The 17,850-nt window shown below is 50.3% G+C and overlaps 1 protein-coding gene across 8 annotated transcripts in view; it reads right to left on the bottom strand.

Annotated features, from left to right (window-relative positions):
- Positions 1-706: 706 nt before the first annotated feature.
- LOC144720725 (uncharacterized) overlaps positions 707-17,850 on the bottom strand; it is a 55,328-nt gene continuing 38,184 nt past the window's right edge. For all 8 annotated transcript variants that reach the window (XM_078597715.1, XM_078597716.1, XM_078597719.1 and 5 more), the window contains 3 exons: positions 7,575-7,658; positions 6,451-6,567; positions 707-4,810 (listed from right to left, as the gene is read on the bottom strand). In XM_078597715.1, the coding sequence (XP_078453841.1) occupies positions 3,797-4,810; positions 6,451-6,567; positions 7,575-7,658 (1,215 nt within the window). In that variant the 3' untranslated portion in view covers positions 707-3,796. The remainder of the gene's footprint in view (positions 4,811-6,450; positions 6,568-7,574; positions 7,659-17,850) is intronic.

Here is a 17,850-nt window from a genome sequence, read left to right as displayed (position 1 = left end):
TGCTACTATTCATGACTTTGATGATGATGAATCTGCAGTCGTTACAAACATTCTACATTTTATATTATACGGACTGTTAACTGGGCTCCTAACGATTCGCCTCCTCTTGTGGTTCGATCAATTGTGACAATTCAAGGTGCCTTACAAACACGACATACACTTAATTCACGTGGAATGTCCCACCAACCACATTGACTGGAAGAATGGACACGTGACCTCTCAGGTGTGCCGTGGCCCTGGTAACCTTGGAGGGGTCTTAACAAAACTATTTTTTATTTAACCAGGTAATGTCCACTGAGCTATATAGCTCTTTTTCAGAAGTGACCTGGCCACAAATGACAGGTGGCCGATCATGTGGAAATTTATAGCAGCCAAATACTCGAAACTAATCTTTCTAAACGTGGAGGGAAAAACCGGAGGACCCGGAGAAAATCCAGTCGCCCACGGGGAGAGAGAGAACACGCAGATATACAGCAGCAGGCGTCAGGGTCGGGATCGAAACCACGACCTCATGTATACCAGGCGTGGTACTTAACATCTCGCCACTGCATCTTGATTGAGGGGCTGTCATAACGAAGGCTGGGACTCGACGCATTAATGCGTTGGGGTTTTTGTTGTCATAGTGAACATGGGGTAATGCATTTCCATTCTGTACTTTCAAACAATTGCCAACACATACAATGAGCAGAACTGTGTACGAGTGAAATTCAGACTTTGAAAATTTTATTTTTTCACAGGTGAAACTTGAACCATTGAACGTTTTTTTATCCGTACCAACAATCAGCAACACCATCGCATAAAATCAGTTACGAGTGTTTTGAACCTTGTATTGAGGGAATCCCGTAAAAAACATAAAACACCCATCACATACTACTGAAAAAGATTAAAATGTGCAGCTACCCACTAGACACAAAGAAGCACTGCTGGCTCATACAAAGAACGGATAACAGAGAATGGTAGTTTAAAAAACCCTACTCGAGCACAACATAGTTTATCTCCTCCCTTTGTCGACTGTAAGAAGTGCAACCGCTCTCCCATATTGCACAGGCGTACCACAAATAACTATCGTCGCTGCACGTGACTGGCCGTAGGGGGTTATCTGCTCCAGTGTGTGTGTGTGCGCGCATATGTGCGTGTGTGGCGAGCGGTAGTGTATCGGTTGGCGCGCTGCGTTACGAACCCGGCGACCGGAGTTCGATTCTCCCGCTCACGGCCAATGCCAGTGACAATTATCTGAACCGGTGCTGGGCCCCCCCCCCTGGGTCGACTCAGCCTTAAATAAGTACCTGGTCCGATGTGGAGTAAACATCGCCACTGGTTAGACAAAGGCGGCCGGGCGCGGTGCTGGCCAACACGCGCGCGTGCACACACGCTCACATCCCGTGGGGAGCGCGTGGGATGCGATTCCGGTGTCTCATCAGCGTGGAAATCACTGGAGAGAAACTCTGCGCACGCGTGCCCGCAACGCAACACGCGCGTGCACACACACACACAACCAGGCACACAGCGCGTGCGCAACGATTAGAAGAACACTGAAGGTTGGTCACCATCGGGCACACTTGGGAGTTGCTTGGCAACCAAGGGACGTCACAGCACCCCGCTTGAAGATGCCTCCCCGCAAACGCTGTGGTGATAACATCAGGAGCTGGAGGGGGGGGGTCAGGACTGCTGTAAGGAACATCCCTTGCGCGTGGTCACTTTACAAAGGGATGCAAAGTTTCCTCGATTATTATTTTTGTACATTGATGTTTTTGTGTGTTTTTTACACGTGCACAATTGTTAGATTTCGGCAACATATTAAAGCTTCCGTTACATTTCACGCGTTGTGACGAGGCCAGAGGATGCCTCGAATGTACGCGATGTTTGCGTTTCGTGCATCGCGGGCTGGATATCCGTGTTCGCGAGCTGCGTTTTATAATTTGTTCTGGAAAAGCATGCGGCCAGACTACACCCACCCCTCCCATTGTAAATAAATCTATTTGTATTCAAAGAGACAAACGAACCACAACACACCTCATAATATGTTCTTGCCCACAGTACTTCCTCAAGTAATTAAATGCACGGTTTTGCTTGTTCACCTATGGCTTCAAATATGAATAAAATATCGCTGCGTAACAAGCGAAAAACTATTCGCTGCGGAGCGATGCGAGACCCAGGCAGGCCGTATATTCACACACGAGCATCGCGATCCACAATGCGCTTACTGTCCCTCGAAAAACGTACCAACAAAAATTACTCTCAAGTGGACCATATTGTTTTACATATTGAAGCCACCTGTCCCGTACAACCAACTGGAATCGGCGTTTATCATTCGTTGTGGCGTTACGTGCCAACACGCACACGCGCGTGCACGCACGGGTCGAAGATTCGAAAGATTCACACTTCGTGATTGCAGCACGGAAGGCGGAAGGCGTCGCATCTCAAATGTCCAGCGACACAACCGCGCGCCGCCATCCCAGACAGACAAGACGGCCGCTCGGGTGCATCCGACCCGAGCGGCTTCGGCCCAAAAGGGCGGAGAAAAGTGGACCTTACACGAGGCAACGTCGCGCGCAATATATACATGATTAAGTGCAAATAAATAGGCGCCGTTGCACTTGCACACGCAAACACGTGGGGACGTCAAACCCACAGGCGGTGCGGAGCGCGCTCAGGCCGTGGAGGTATGGAGGAGTTCACCACAGCAACAGCATTAACATTCTGCATCTCAACCACAAGCGATGGCGGCCGTGCTGTGCGCACGTTTTCGGGTTGCACAGCGCAACGTTCGGCCCGGCACGTGCTCGGTGGGACCTTGTTCAACTCCTCGGTTCTCAACAAGCTCCCCGGCACATGGAGAATAACTTTGAGAACTGATGGAGCTCCCAAGCACGTGGAGTGAAACGTCGGACATCAAGACGAACAATAAGCAGTGCAGCCTGAGAATACCCCATAGAGCGATGAGTGAAAGGTTCCACGGAATCCCCTCCCACCGGAATCGAGTCCTACTCCCAGCTCCTGCCACTGTCCACCCTGAACCCCCACAATGCTGTTTCTCCATCACCGCCTCCTCTATCCCCCCCCCCTCATGTAAATTGCATTGTGCCCACACAACAAGTAGATACCAAACAAAAACAATCGTTTACAGTCATTAAAAACCCAGTGTAAGAGTGTTTACTTATCCTGTACAATACAATGGAATGTGCAATATTTTGAGATGTACCCTTAAAGAAACGTGGATTTTTTTTTTCTCATATATACATTCGACTCACCCGATGCATTTTAAAGTAATTCCTGTCACTCGCCGTTTTTCCTATACAGTCTTCCAGCACTCGCCCCTGTTTGATAACGCTTGGAAAAGCACAAGTGTTTAAAAGGTCTTCTATTCACGCCATCAAAATGTCCTTGGACATTTGTCTCAAGATATAATATGTACAAAGAGTTTGGGTTTTTTTCGTTCGCGTGCATGCGTGCGTACGTGCGTGTATTGGTTTGTTTTTCGGAACCACAAATCTGCTATTTGGAGAATTCAACTTTCAAACCTCTACTGCGGTCCGTGTGTGTGATTTAATGTCGAGAAATTTACACCTTATGTACACCGCATAAAGCAGGCCACCGCTATGCCTATTGTTATTAATGTGGCACTCATAATCTGTGTTATTGTACTTTATGTATTGTGCATTAAAGTAGATCACTGCCCTTCTTTATGTATCGTATCAACAAAAATCAATATCCCCAATAAACAGCTCCACAGAAAAACAACCTTCATTCCCATGAAGGTAAGGAGAGAGAGATTACAAAAAGGCATCTGGGAGAATTAAACACTGACAACAAAACCGGGCTTGTCTTGAGCGATAAGTTGACAGCAATTTCCTTCTCCAGACACCGCAATACCCGAGCCGTTATCTGCAATCTCGCCTTCGGAGCAGACCCATTCCGCTAAGTGCCCTGGGAGCGGTGATGAGAAGCACCTCAAGTCCCCTCCTCCTCCTCCTCCTCTTGGCATGGGGATCGACGTTAGGTGACCCAGTCCTCGCATCTGGTCGCACGGTCGCTCCGTTTGGCTTTGCCATCCGCTCGTCGGTTCGTCCCACCGCGGGCCAAGAAATCTGTCCTCCGAACCGTCAACCAGTTTGCCATTCCCGGTCGAGGCACGCAGGTCTCCCGCCGGTGCGGGGCTATCGAGGCGGTCGTTACCGGCCGCGCCGGCCGCGAAGTCAGCGCGTTCGCCGTCGCCCACCGGGACCCAGGCGGCGTGCCTCCAGAGGTCGACCGACGCGGCGTCGACGCCGTTCTTCGCCTCCACCGTCCTGGCGACGGGAACAATTCCCGCGCGGAAGCCTTCGACCGCCCCACCTCGTGCGGGGTCGCTCGAGCCAACCGGCCGGCTTGTTTCATCCGGAGGCCGTACCGGCGCCGCTTCGCTCTCGCCCTGCGCGGCGGAAGCCGAGGTGGCGCAAGGTCTGCAGCGAGACTGCGGTTCAAAGAACCGCTCTCGCGGGCTGGCGCATGACCTGCACTCGTCCGAGTCCTTTGCTCTCGCCATTTTGCCGTCGCGATCAATAAGGACGCTGCAGGGACCACAGCGGTAAAGGCCGTCGGATGCGTGCTGCTGCTGCTGCAGCGACCGGGACAATTCTGCAGTCGCGACGAGTTCCGTTTTGACGTGCAGGTCCCCGACACGTCCAGAGGATTCGTCATGGGAAGCTTGAAAACGATCGGCAAATTGGAGGTCTGGCCGAGCTGCCTCACTGGGGCCCGCGGATGGCCGTGTGGCTGCCAAAGTGCCCGCTACGCTGGCCACTGTGTCTGTAGTCGGGCGGCGGCACGTCTGAAATAAAAATAAATCAATACAAAACTTTAACACGGACACTTTTTTTTTTTTGAAAAAAACTGTTTTCTTTCATCGTTAAAAACTAAAATAAATAGACACTGTCTTGGAGGACAGAAGTCGATGTGCAAAAAATTAACTAAAATGTACAGCCAAGTTATACTCCACATGATCTCCTATTTTTATTGAGAAAAAAAAGGATAAAAAAATATATCCGTCGGCAAGGCTCTTAAATTAATAGGAGAAAAAAAACGCCTCAGGTTATCTTAGCAAGTTAAACTTAATAAGAATCCAATTTTATGGCATCAGAAAAAACCGGTCCATTACGCATGATTTCACACTTGTTATCATCGACTCCGCAATCCACGCGGGATAAGGGGGGTACAACACAGGGGACAATGGTGGGGGGTGGTGGGTGTCAGGGGGGTGGTGGCAGGGGGGTGGTGGGGGGTGGTGGGGGATTCACACCGCATAAACCCGCGCGGACATCACGGCAAACTAAGTCGAGGAGTGCAACCGCTTTACCTCGTGCGCTCAGACTGCGCTGAAGAAAATGGCTGGAAGGGGGGTGGGTAAATCGGCAGGATTACACGACAGGAGGAGGAGAAACAAGAGGGGAGAAACAATGAAATGAGAAATAAACCAGCGGCAGCGGCAGCAGCGGTGGCGGTAACGCAACACGGATAACAACAACAAAAAACAGGCGAGACGAGAGGTCCGAACGTTCGTCTTTCTTCTTCACAAATCCCATCGACGACGACACTTAATTAGGAGCGCGTGCGAGCCGCCGGTGGCATCTCATCGCCACGCTGACATGCCTGGCAGCTTTGGTGAAGTCAATCAATTGTGGCAGCTAATTTCACCTCTTGGAATCACTCCAGACCCGACCGTGCCATTTCCTTCCCCTCTCAGGTGAACCCACTGGGCCAACTTGTGGCATCGGTTTTTTTTTTCCACCCCCACCAACCCTCCCATCCCCCTCCCCATTTTATGTTAATCGGCGAGTAGAGGGGGGGGGGAAAACAGAGGTGACGGCTGTAAACATTAAGTACAAAAAAGACCACAGAGGGGGGACAAAGAGCGAGATAGGAAGAGGGGGGGGGGGGGAGTGATGCTGCAGAACCACTCACTCTGCTTGTCTGGACGCGGGCCGCGTGCCGTCCGCACAGGCAAAAAGGATTTGCGTGGCCCCGTGGCCTTCTGACGACGGCACGATTTGATCAAGTCAAAGGAAGCAGGGCAGGAGGAGAAAAAGGAGTTACACAGGAGCAGCAACAGAAGAGACTTGCAAACAACAAGGGACGAGATATTTAAAGTTAAGTCACCTTTAAGGCTCCTCTGAGACGGACAGAGGAAAGAAAAAAGGTTTCGCTCGAAGCACCAAGGTCCAAAATAAACCCTTTATCGTGTGGGCCAAGCTATTAAGATTACGGGGGTCGAGGCTTACTTCCAAGATACCACCGCAAAGAATGTTAACACGGGGCACGACAAACGCTAAGGCGAACTTTCTGCCCTCTGAAACTCAACTCTGCACACGCGAGCAGGTGCCCCCTCCACCCTGAAAGATAAACAAGTGTGGCGGTGTTTTTTTCCTTCGGGTTTTTGGGACACGCGGACGGACGAGAGCGGAGGTTACGCACGTTCGCGGGCTGCGTGGGCTCGGTGGTTTGCGTCCCACGCTCGGCGCGAGGGGGCCGTGACTCGAAGGAGGTCCCCTCCGCGACAGACGCCGATCTTCCGTCCCTCCCTCTCTCCTCCTGCCAGGGGCGACAACAGTCGTGGGCGTGGGACACTTGGAGCAAAGCGGCTGGCATTCGTCAAAAGTGGACAGCAATCGCCGGCAATAGGAGCCGTGCTCGTGATTTATTTTTGTTCCATCCTGTGTGTGATGGCATTCGGTGTCACCTTTGATCGATTCACTTGGACCGTCGAACCGCCGCCGCCGCTCGCAAGCTCCACAAGTAATGGATCCTCATCGGCTATTAAGAGGAGTTCTCGTGACTGCCCTGAGCCCGGCTACGACATCATTGCAGTTTGTCTTCCAAGATGTAATTGTGTCTCTTTTTTATTTTTACATATGTATATACATTAATCTTTGCAAATGTGCCTAAAAGTTTTTGAATGTAATTTTTCAAGTATTTTTATATTAAAGTGTGCGTCATTGACATTATAATTCAAACCCTACGCCGCACTGGCTCGTGGGATGATGGGATGGTGTAGTGGTCTGCATGCTAGCCGCTGGGCTAGTTTGCGCCGAGTTATCTGTTTTATTTTTGCCGCCACCCCGTGGTTTCTGTAATTACCCAAGTGCCTCTGCTTTTAGAGCAGACATCAAACACCTGTGATATAACAGGCAAACTCACGCCACATCATCAATGTAGACCTCATAACAAATTGAGAACCACTCACAACTATGGCTATCTCAAGTGTATTTTTTTTCCAGGTTGCACCACTTGCCCGTCGTCTGACGTTTCGCTCCACTTTTCCGGAAGCTTCTTCAGGAAACTCCGTCCCTCTACTTAGGCTCCTGAAGAAGCTCCCGGCTTGTAAAGTGAAACGTCGGAGGTCGGACTGAACAACAAGCGGCTGAACCTGGAAACGTGTCAGACAACTGTATGTGAAACCCGCTCGTGTTATGTAACTTACAGATATTTTTCTTATGAGATCAACTGCGAAAATGTTTGACGATGCATCTCGGAGGATGCCCACCTGCTGAAGTAGGAACATAAGTTTGAGATGAGTCAAATCGATGCGCGGCACTCACCAGCTCCGCCTGCAATCGCTCAATCATCATCTCCTGATCTCGGACTTTGTCTCGGAGTTGTTCCATCTCCTCCAGTAGCAGCACCTACAGACAGCAGCACGTCGCCATGGACAGCATTAAACCATCATCACGCGAACTTCGGCCATCCTCGCAGCAGCGGCTTTTGGCCAGCCATCGAACAAAGATGGGCATTACATTATGCGCTTTCAGATGCACTTCTGCGGTCATCTGGAATGCTCTTCCTTCTGATATTAGCAAGTCACTGGAGCTATGCATTTTAAAAACCAGATTTCAAACTAATTTCTTTAGAAGTGCTGTTTGTGTTTAGTTTGTTGTCCTTCCCTGCACTCCTGATTAGCACGGTTGGCTACGTACGGTGCGAGAGAAGTTCAACATACATACCTACCACCCTGTCTGTACCACTACAACCATCCTGCAACTTTGTTCACATTGGCAATGTTACCGAAACTCACGCAGTGTGTGCAGTATGCTGTGTGTGAATTGGGATAAACACGTTTAGGCAAAATGCTGCCCGTACTGACACGAAACTTGAACAAACGTACGTCCCGGTTGTATGAACTGTGGAGGAATACGAAGGTTTAAAAAGTATGGGTGTCAACTCTTACACGTGGAGCGAAACGTCGGACGTCGTGCCAAAACAACACACGGTACGACCCAAAATAAAACATCGGATAGCTGTTCAGCACGAACGTGAAAACCCACACGGCCATACCGACTCAGACTCCTTTACAAAAACTCTGGGCCCCACGTATTCAACGGATCAACGACCGCACGTTATTCTGAGGTGCACTCTACAAAGCGGGCACCTCGGCATTTCACGAATTATCCGTTTAGTGGGACAGACTTCTGCTCTCTTTCGTAGACGCAGCCCGTTCACTACGAACCAATCGGCACGGCGAATCCGCCAAAACATCGCAGCAGCTCTTCACAATTCCTGACTCCATGCAAAACCCCGCAGGCTAACCATGACGTGCGCATACAGCCTCAGTTAGTGAAGTCAGTCTTTCAAAGGAGACCATCCTATTTAAAAGATTTTTTTTATTTTACCTGATAAGACCCGGAGATTTCCCCGTATAAGTGCCGTTAGTGAGCGCCTATGAAGGCAGGCACGACACACGAGGAGTTGGATGGACAAAACCACGCCCGGCCACCTTTGTCTCCCCAGTGCTGATGTTTACACACAGCAACAGGCACTCATTTAAGGCTAAACCGACCTACGGGAGGCCCAGGACCAAATCAGATATTTGTCACCGATGTTGGCCATGAGAGCGGGAATCGAACTCGGGTCGGCGCTCCCATACGTACACAGGCACGCACGCACTCGCGGGCAACCCAAGTCCCTGACCACTCTGCATGCAGGGCACAATTTCTGATACGCTCCAAACAACCAGCCACAATTACTGCGTACTGTGTAAACAAGCCCCTGACCTGCGCATCAGCAAAACAAAATTGATGTTTCACAGACGGCTGTAGAGGACATGTCGGAGTCACTTAGATAAAATAATTGGCAAAACCAGGAGCCCAAATTTTCCATGAATTGGAGGCAGCTGATCTGCCATGGGCATCCGTTGGCTGCTGTTCAACTCACAAAAATATCCCCCCACCCCCTCGCTGCCCCCCCCAACCCCTCGCTGTCCCCCGAGCCGCCCTAATCCCCCCCCCCAGCCAGCCTCCTCCTGCAAATAGGCTGGAGCCAGAATAATTTTCCAAATGGGTAGCCACCAAGATTCTAGGTTCAACGGCGATATTCAAGATAATTGTCTCAATTTTATTCATGCACGCTTGTTGCGTTTGCGTAAGCATTCGTCAAAATATCAAAAGCCTTCATATTGGCTGAGCAAACCTCCGTGAAAGTCTACATGAGATTTGATTCACCAGATAGAACCCATCCGCGTTGCAAGTAGCAATCGTTAAGAACCATATTCAGCCGTGCGGCTGCACCGCCTGCACACTCGACGACGGCATCGCCACTGCGCGGTCCCGCAAACCACACCAAGCCACCAATCCCCTTCACAGCCGCGCGCAGCACGAAAGCGCAAAGCGCAGCCTCTTTTGTTCGGCCGAGATCAGAACGTTTGGCCGGCGACTCGCAAGGCGCAACCACCCAACGGGTGACGCCCTGTCGAGCGAAGGGGACGGACACAGGGCCGCGACAGGCGGCGGCACCTTTGCCTGCGCCAAGCTCGGAGCGGACGGACATCCCCTTTCGCACGGCGGCCGGGCGCGCGAGGGTTGGCAGGGCAAAGCGGCGACCGTGTCACGAGGGTCCCGCTAATGGGGCAGCCCGTCGCAGAGCGGAGGCGGAGCGAGAATTTATAATTGCGGAACTATCGATTCCTCGCATTGGGGCGGAGGCGCCGGCCAGTCGGCCAGTCGAGCGACCGCCTGCGGCAAGGCGTATTAGCGCTCTGCGCTGCTGCGGTTGGGTTGACCGTCTCAACGGAGCACGATTCTGCTGGCCCACCTCGAGCAACACAGCGGAGCCAGTTCGTGAAGCCGGTTCGTGGAGGATGGTCGAAGTGGGCGGACGGAGGCATGCCAATTGTTTTATGTGCCGCGCCGGGAGATCGAATCGGACCAGCGACTTCCGCATTGCACCATCCAGTGTGGTAACCATTACACCATGGAGCCAATGGAGGTTCATGTAAAAGAGCTGAAGGTAAAAAAGGTAAAAGAAAAGGTAAAAAAAATGGTAAAGGTTCCACTCTGCAATTGCTCGCTCATGTCACCGCTGGCAGAAATGGCGTCCACTAGAGGGAGCTCTAGAGGGTATCTGTGCCTCCTCTTCTACGCTGACCAAGGGGTGCCCACTACCTCACCTGGTATACAGGAGGTCGTGTGTTCGATCCCGAACCCTGGTGCCTGGAATACATTTTGAGTTTGCTTGTCTCTCTCCCCGTGGTTGCATGGATTTTTCTCCCGGTCCTCCGGTTTTTCCCTCCACATTTAGCATCGACATGCGTTTACGAGCATTTGGCTGCCATAAATTTCCACGTGATGATAAGCCACTTTTTCTTGGTTCTTTCGGTAAAGTCACGTAGAAGGGAAGTAATAAAATAATAAAAATAAAACATAATAAAATATTTTACTTCCCTTCTACGTGACTTTACCGAAAGAACCAAGAAGATGAATCCCTGCAGTCACGAAAGCTTTAAATTGAAATATAAGCCACTTTGTTGAGCTAAGTGGCCAGATCACTTCTTCATGCTGCTGCGTGGACAGAGGGGGGGGGGAAGGGGACATTGAAGAAACATGCACGGCCTTGTTTCAACTGCCATGCCGGGAGGGGGAGGGGTGGGAATTGAACCGTCGAGTTGTGGATCGCACGTCCTGTGCGCACTAACCATTACACCGCAAGCTAATGGAGGCGCCGCAAGACGTCGGTCGATCGATGGTGTCCCCTTCGACCGATCTCGCACGCCAGTTAAGCTCGTTTTTGCGAGATAATGGAGGTGACGCGAGATGGCACACGCGCGGCTTCGCGAGGAGATCGTGCTCGCAGCTCGGTCTACATATAAACCCTCATTAGAGTACGGCTGCCCCCAAGCGTGAACATGATGTCCGGTGTTTCGTTCCACTCCGGAGCTTCTTCATCACCGCGGGACAAAAGCTCGCCGGCACAGCCGCGAAAACCTACGCAGTTTGTATTGCAACGCACCTGTGATTGGCTGTTTGAGGGCAATAGATGTGGGGTTGGGGGATCACACAGATCACATTGTGCATGACTGATTCGCAATGCGCTGCGATGCAAGGTGGCGACTAAGTGGGTGAGAAAAGCTAAACGCTAAAAGGTGCACATTCACAACGAGTACACATTTCCTTAGATTTAAAGTGGTGGGAAACCATGGATAAGCAGGAAGGCAACCAGTACCGGCGTCAATAATTGCCCATGCTCTGTGGCCCTAACCGGGTATTTGGCCCACTCCATTCATTACTAATTTTACACGCGTGTGAAAAACGGAGTACCGGAGAAAGGAGAAAAAAAACCCATGCATGCAAAGGTGGGTGGGGGGGGGCAACACTCAATCCCCGTACAATGTGGAACTTCGTTCATACCGTATGTAGCCAACCACGCTAATCGAAGGTGCGGGGGAAGAACAAACAAAACACAGAGAGCAGTTTTAAAGACATCAGTTTTCTATCAGTCAACAGGGCAAGATCGATCGACTTTGTACGTCACCTCCATTAGCTACAAATAGAAACAGATGGAGGTGAATCCACTCACTGTTCTGCCATCTACTGGCGAGCCAGGTTTATGGATCCTCGACACTTAATGGAGAGGGAGTTTCACGACATCAGTGAGCTCCACCAGCGCTCACCACCGCAGCGCTGGATTTACACAGCAGTGAGTAGCCGCGGCCGCCCGGGCTATCGGACTATTTTAAACGTATATTCATGAGTGCCTATTTCTCTGGTAAATATTCAATCAGGAATTAGCCAAACATCACACACAGGACCGGCCTGGAAAAAACCCTCGAAACTCCCAGCGGCGTTTCTTGACGAGCGTAGAATTTCCGTAAATTATTCAATTTACCTATGCTTCAACGGGAAAAGTATGTTTCCCATAATTGCTTCCTTTCCCCCCAGGTCTCCCTTGGAAGAGGCGGCTAGCCTCGACGGGCGCTTGAATGAAGCATCGGAGAGCGACACGGACGTTGACGATGTGAACGCAGGGCAGCGACAGCGCTCAAGAACGACCGCAACCCTCCCTCCAAATCGAATGCCAACAAACAAGAGAGTCGTGCTCGACGCAAACAAACCGCTTCGACGGGAGCGTTGCAACTCGTTTCTATTTTAGGAGTCCGTGCACGAAAGAATAAAGTGTTCGCAGCATCGTTCCATTGTGTCATGATGAATAAGCGCTGTCAGTGCGGCGATAATGTATCGTGTGCCACTAATGCGCCATCTCCGGTTTGTGTCACCGCAAACGCCCATCGGCACAACCGCTCGCACTCTCAACAACAACCGGCAGCAGCAGCCGGCGCCCTGAATTTTAAAAAACGCCAACTGTGAACGTCTTTGCCGATGGGCGTTTTTTTTCTTCTTCTTCCAAAATCGTCTCTAATTTAGACATTTTTGTTGTGTATGCAATAACGTGTTTGTGTAGACTTCATTGGAAGTTCTCTTCCGTAAATTTATTTTCCACGAACAAAGCAGAAGCATTGAGCAGCAGAATATTAACGATGATGGCGACGAGAATGGTGATATTATACTGTAAGCACATGCGTGTGTGTCTGTAACTTCTAAAATAGCACCCTCCCCTCCTGTTTCGTGAACCCTCTTGAACTTGCGAGCGAAAGGAGAGCGCATGGCGGACCCGGCTCCTCACGAGCGGCGGCTAATTATCCAGCGCGAGCGGGCACACGGAGCCAGCAGCCGCCCCCCACCCCCCGTAACAGAATGAGACGTCCGCCCGTAGTCCGTCCCACCACGAGTAATTTAGTTCCCCCCCCAACCAGCGCAAATAAATAAATAAACGTGCGGAAATGACTTCCTGAGATGAAGTGTCAGTCACGTTCCGCGAAAAGGCAGCTGGCGCCTTTCAACACACGGGGAGAGAGGGAACGGATGGAGGGGAGAGAAGCGACCGAAGCCTCTTTCTCTGGGAGGTCCGTGACGCTCCCGAGATTCGTGAGCAGGGGGAGGGGGGAGAGGGGAGGGGGGGTGTGGAGGCGGGGGGGCTCGCACATGTGAGCACAGTAGACGTGAACTTAAGTTTGAAACGGACAGGCAATTTTACAGCCGAATTACATTATTTAATTGCTTGAACCGACCACGGCCTTCAGATGCGTTTAACGTGTTTAACAGACATTACGGAAAGAGAGAAATATAAAAAAATGTTAAACTGGTATGCGAGAAAATGTGAATTATGGAGGGGGGGGAGGGTTTCCACGAATGTAACGACCAAAGTGATCAAACCGGTCATTTTGATTTGCATAAATATCTCTGTTGAAAAGGCCAAGAATGTAGTAAATATAAATAAATGGCATTTAAAAAAAACGGTTTACTTGTGCGTCACAGCGGAATATTGAATTGGGTTTATTGAGCGTTCAGTCAATATATCAGAGCGTGGGACAGCTCATCACAGAATCTTAAAGTGAGCAGCGTATTTTATCCAAATGACGCAGCACTGTCAACAAACGGTTGACAATAATTCTTACAAAACCAGACAGTGGTATCATAGCCGAAAACAAAAGTGCCGGCATCATTTGTAGGCTTTCACCATTGGACACAGTAATGTGGTGAAGAGCACTCGCACGCATTACCGCATATCTGTGCGGAACTCGCGCTCCGCGTCAATGGAGGGGCAGCTGCACGCACGAGTCTACTTTCTAAGAGTTCCATGTGTGTCCGGCAAGCACCACCCAGCTGATGATTTCAGAGGAGGGAGGGAGCGGAGGAAATGTTTTTGCACCGTAATACAAAGTCACTGATTTTGGTTCACAAGACCGATGGCGCACATGTGACTTTCGCGCCGAACGTTCAACGTCGCTTAAATGAAACGTGCACTGCCGACAGCTCTCGGACGTGTTCCCAAGTAGTTGGGCGCGAGGTTCCGACGTTTTACTCCACGTGCTGGGAGCGTCTTTTTGGAACCGAACTGCCAAACGCGAGATTAATGCGAAACCAAACAAAAGCGTTGGGGCCCCACAGAACATCAGCCTGCAGGTGTCACCGCTGAAGTGCGTTGGCATTAAACGGAACGACCGCTGAACCCTAATAACGATGCCTGTGGGGAAATAATTAAATAAACACTTCTCCAGTCACCTTTTGGCTCTGCCTGACATGCTAACAACACATCCGAGGTCCACCCCGACCCGCAAGCAGAGGCTGCAACAACAATAAAGCAGGTGCGCACTTCCAGCAAAAAAAAAAACCCACTGCACTGCAATCTAATTGTGAACAGATTGCGTCAACGTGAAGCTGGGGGACCGCCGACCGGCCACTAATTTGCTCGCGCTCGCCACGACCGTGCCCTGGCTTACCCCCCTTACTCGGCCACTCTGTGACCGGCGATTTCCGTGCACGCGTGCGTAGCGAGGCCAACGTGCCCGGCACAGGGCCCCGGTGTGTCACGGTGCTCTCGTGCCGACAAGAACCCTGGCGCTTAACGAGGGCAAAGCCGGCGCAGGGCAGCGAGGTCTGCCTGCCGAGGAAAGGATTAATTTCTCGCTCGGTGTTTTACGCATCACCAACGAACGTATTCCGGGAGGTGCCACGTGATTTATTAGCCATAGCCATGGCGACCACATCAGAGATTGGTGCCAGATTTGAGCATATTGCCAGAAGACAGAGGAAAGTGGAAACAAATGATGGCATTTGCAGTGGACACCTACTACGGGCTCTCTGCCCATGGATCGTGATGATGATGATGGCGAGAGTTATACTGGATGATGTGGTGTGCCAGGCACGGAAATATTTCCAGGATCAACAAAACACGGAAAGATCCGGCTGCAATTAAGCCCTGCTGCCCGCATGCACAAGTGACACTTCGCAAAACCGCTAAGTGCATCGCTTGCTTAACCAATCGTGATTCACCGTCACAGGGATCCGATTCAGGTAGTTTATTCACTATACCCGGAGCGTGTTGCAGGAAAATATGTATCGAGCTCGTACGGAAGTTTTGATCAACGTGTTTCCAACAATAATCTATCTCCTCAAGGTGGCTTATTGTTCGTCACGTTTTCAGTATATTAACCCGATTAAATTGGAGTGGTTGAATTAAAGTCACTTGCATGAGAACGATTTACTTTCTTTCACTTAATAATGGCTATTACAGTACTGTATCATGAAACTAACGTTGTACAAATTACCCATTAAAGATGTTGCTCCTTTGCACACAAGCAAGTTTTGTCACACTATATTGACGCTGAATATAACTGCATTGGGTCGCATCATGACATTATATATTTAATATAATATATATTTAATAGAATGCTACGTAAGTGAAGCATGGTCAAGATAACCCCCGTAACCAACAGCATGGCGAGGTCTTCAACCAGCGGACGACTGACAAAAGGGTCACTACGCGTGCGCACAATGCCGTTGGTAAAAATTGCTGTAACGTCTCTATATCACGGAGAATGACAGTCACCGGAAGGTGGACGGAGATCGGTTTTGAGAGACACACCCCAGGGTTAACGGCTTTGCTGATCTTCCCCTCGCAGCGCCACCGGTCGTCAGGAAGAACGGGCGTTGGTGGGAGGGGGGGGGGGCGGAAGGGCTGGCGCCTCGCTTGCGCACTCTGCTCGCACGGCAGCTCCGCTCAGCAAGCAGCTGATGCCGCCCCCTCGTGTTTTCATTTTCCCGCCAGCACCGAGTACAATGAATATACCCACAAATAATTTTTTGCTGCCAAGAAAAATTGGTGAAACCTAAAGATTTAAATATCGTCTCGCCCGCCAGAGGTTACATAATCTATGCTCTATTGAAAATTTAAAATAAACAAAGAAATTTAAAATCTGCACAATATTAAGTCGAATATGCTTAACAGAGTTACTGAATTACATAACCGTGGCGGGCGGCCTTTTTCTCTTTCCGCCCACAAATGGAGATGCAATATTGATTTAATCAGTCACACACAGCCTTCGTAATAATATTTTCATGAAATTACGGCATAATGGTTGTAAATGAGTCGAGCGAAAAAGAGCGCAGTCAAATGTGAAACATTAATAGGAGCCCTAATGGGCACACGTGGCGTTCGCTGGGATTTAATGGCAACTCAAGACGCGCGCATTCAGCATTCGAGGGCCCAGATAGAGACGAAAAGATGCGGTGCTCTTTTCAATTCCCAAGCACTGTGACCAATTGGAAATGTCAAAATGCATTGTCCATTAAGGATTCTTCACGATCCTCCTCTCCGCACAGCCCGAGTGAAGCATGACGTCATCTCGCAAATGCACATCCATTCTCGACGCCCCAATGTCAGAGTCCCGCAGTCCCCTCTCGCTGCACGGAAATAATTTGTCCGGGAGGGAAAGCTCTCCGTCTGTTAAATACTGCATCATGCCAAGCTCCCGTCTCGTTTTTTTTTGGTAGCGAGAATTAATTTTAAAAATGGAAATCACTGTCAGTTCCCTGCTCGTGAAATGAAGCCACTAAAACATGTGTGACGGCCGGCGTTTTAATGCATTATCGGACAGATTGAGGTGCCTTCATGTTTCTTTTTTATCAAAAGGATAAAAAAAAACACGTATTCAGACGCAAAATGTTACATCGCAGCAAACGCGCGTAAAAGGTAATATTTGTTTGCGTATTCTGCAGGGCGATCCATTCCGAGATACCCCAACTGACTTTTGATCTAATGATCCCTTCTTGCCTACCTCAGGCGATTGAATAATGCGAAAGCGATGGCTCCATACATGATAGAACAGAGTGCTTCAATGGCTTAATACATTGCATCGATACCAAGCTCCAGAACGGTCACGGCTACACCGCTTCTCGGTGGCTGCCCCAACAGTCTGGAACCGCCGCCCCTCTGCACATTCGCAGCATCACCTCCATCGTCTCCTTCAAGAGACACTTAAAAATTCACCTCCACAACCTCGCTTTCAAAGAACAAAACGCAAATTTGCGCGCGTTACAAATTGCATTATTATCGGTGGGAGATATGTGGTGGCTTCGAAATAATATCTCCCGATCATTTTATTGGGGGTGCCTCTGAACGGGTGGCCCTGTACTAGGGTGTACCACGTATTGAAGGCCGTAACGCTCGGTGCTCTGGGGTTTTAATTCTCCGCTTGCTCGCGCTTCTCAGTAAGATGAGGAGACAAAACTAAACAAGAAAGCAAGAGGAGCGCGCATGGGGACGATTCTTACGGGAACTCCACAGGCAACAAAGAGCTCACGGAAACAACCAGAGAATGCAAAAAGTAAACGGCAATAATTGCAGCCCTCCCCCGCCCACTGAACGAAGTTAACGCCACGCAAGACAAACGATCGCGCGTGTGCGATACCGGGAGAGAGCAGCGACGGCGGCGACTTCAAGTGCAATGACGGGACGACATTGTGTCACCGATGTTAAATTAGAGCCCACTGTACACGTGTCATTTTACATCAATAACGCCGCATTCACCCCCCTCTCTTATCCGTTACCGCACAGCTACAGCGCAGCTACAGCGCAGCACACGGGAATCTACGTCTCCCATCCACCCATCTCATCAGCGAGGTGCATGTATATAGCATCCCCCACCAACACCCTGCCACATCACCATCACCGCCCCCCCACTGCTCCCAGTGTGTGAAACGTCAACCC

This window comes from Lampetra planeri, chromosome 9 (assembly GCF_965212315.1).
Source record: "Lampetra planeri chromosome 9, kcLamPlan1.2.h2, whole genome shotgun sequence".
In the NCBI taxonomy this organism is placed as follows: Eukaryota; Metazoa; Chordata; class Hyperoartia; order Petromyzontiformes; family Petromyzontidae; genus Lampetra; species Lampetra planeri.
Note: the sequence above shows the minus strand (reverse complement) of the source record. Positions and strands in the feature narration are given on the sequence as shown.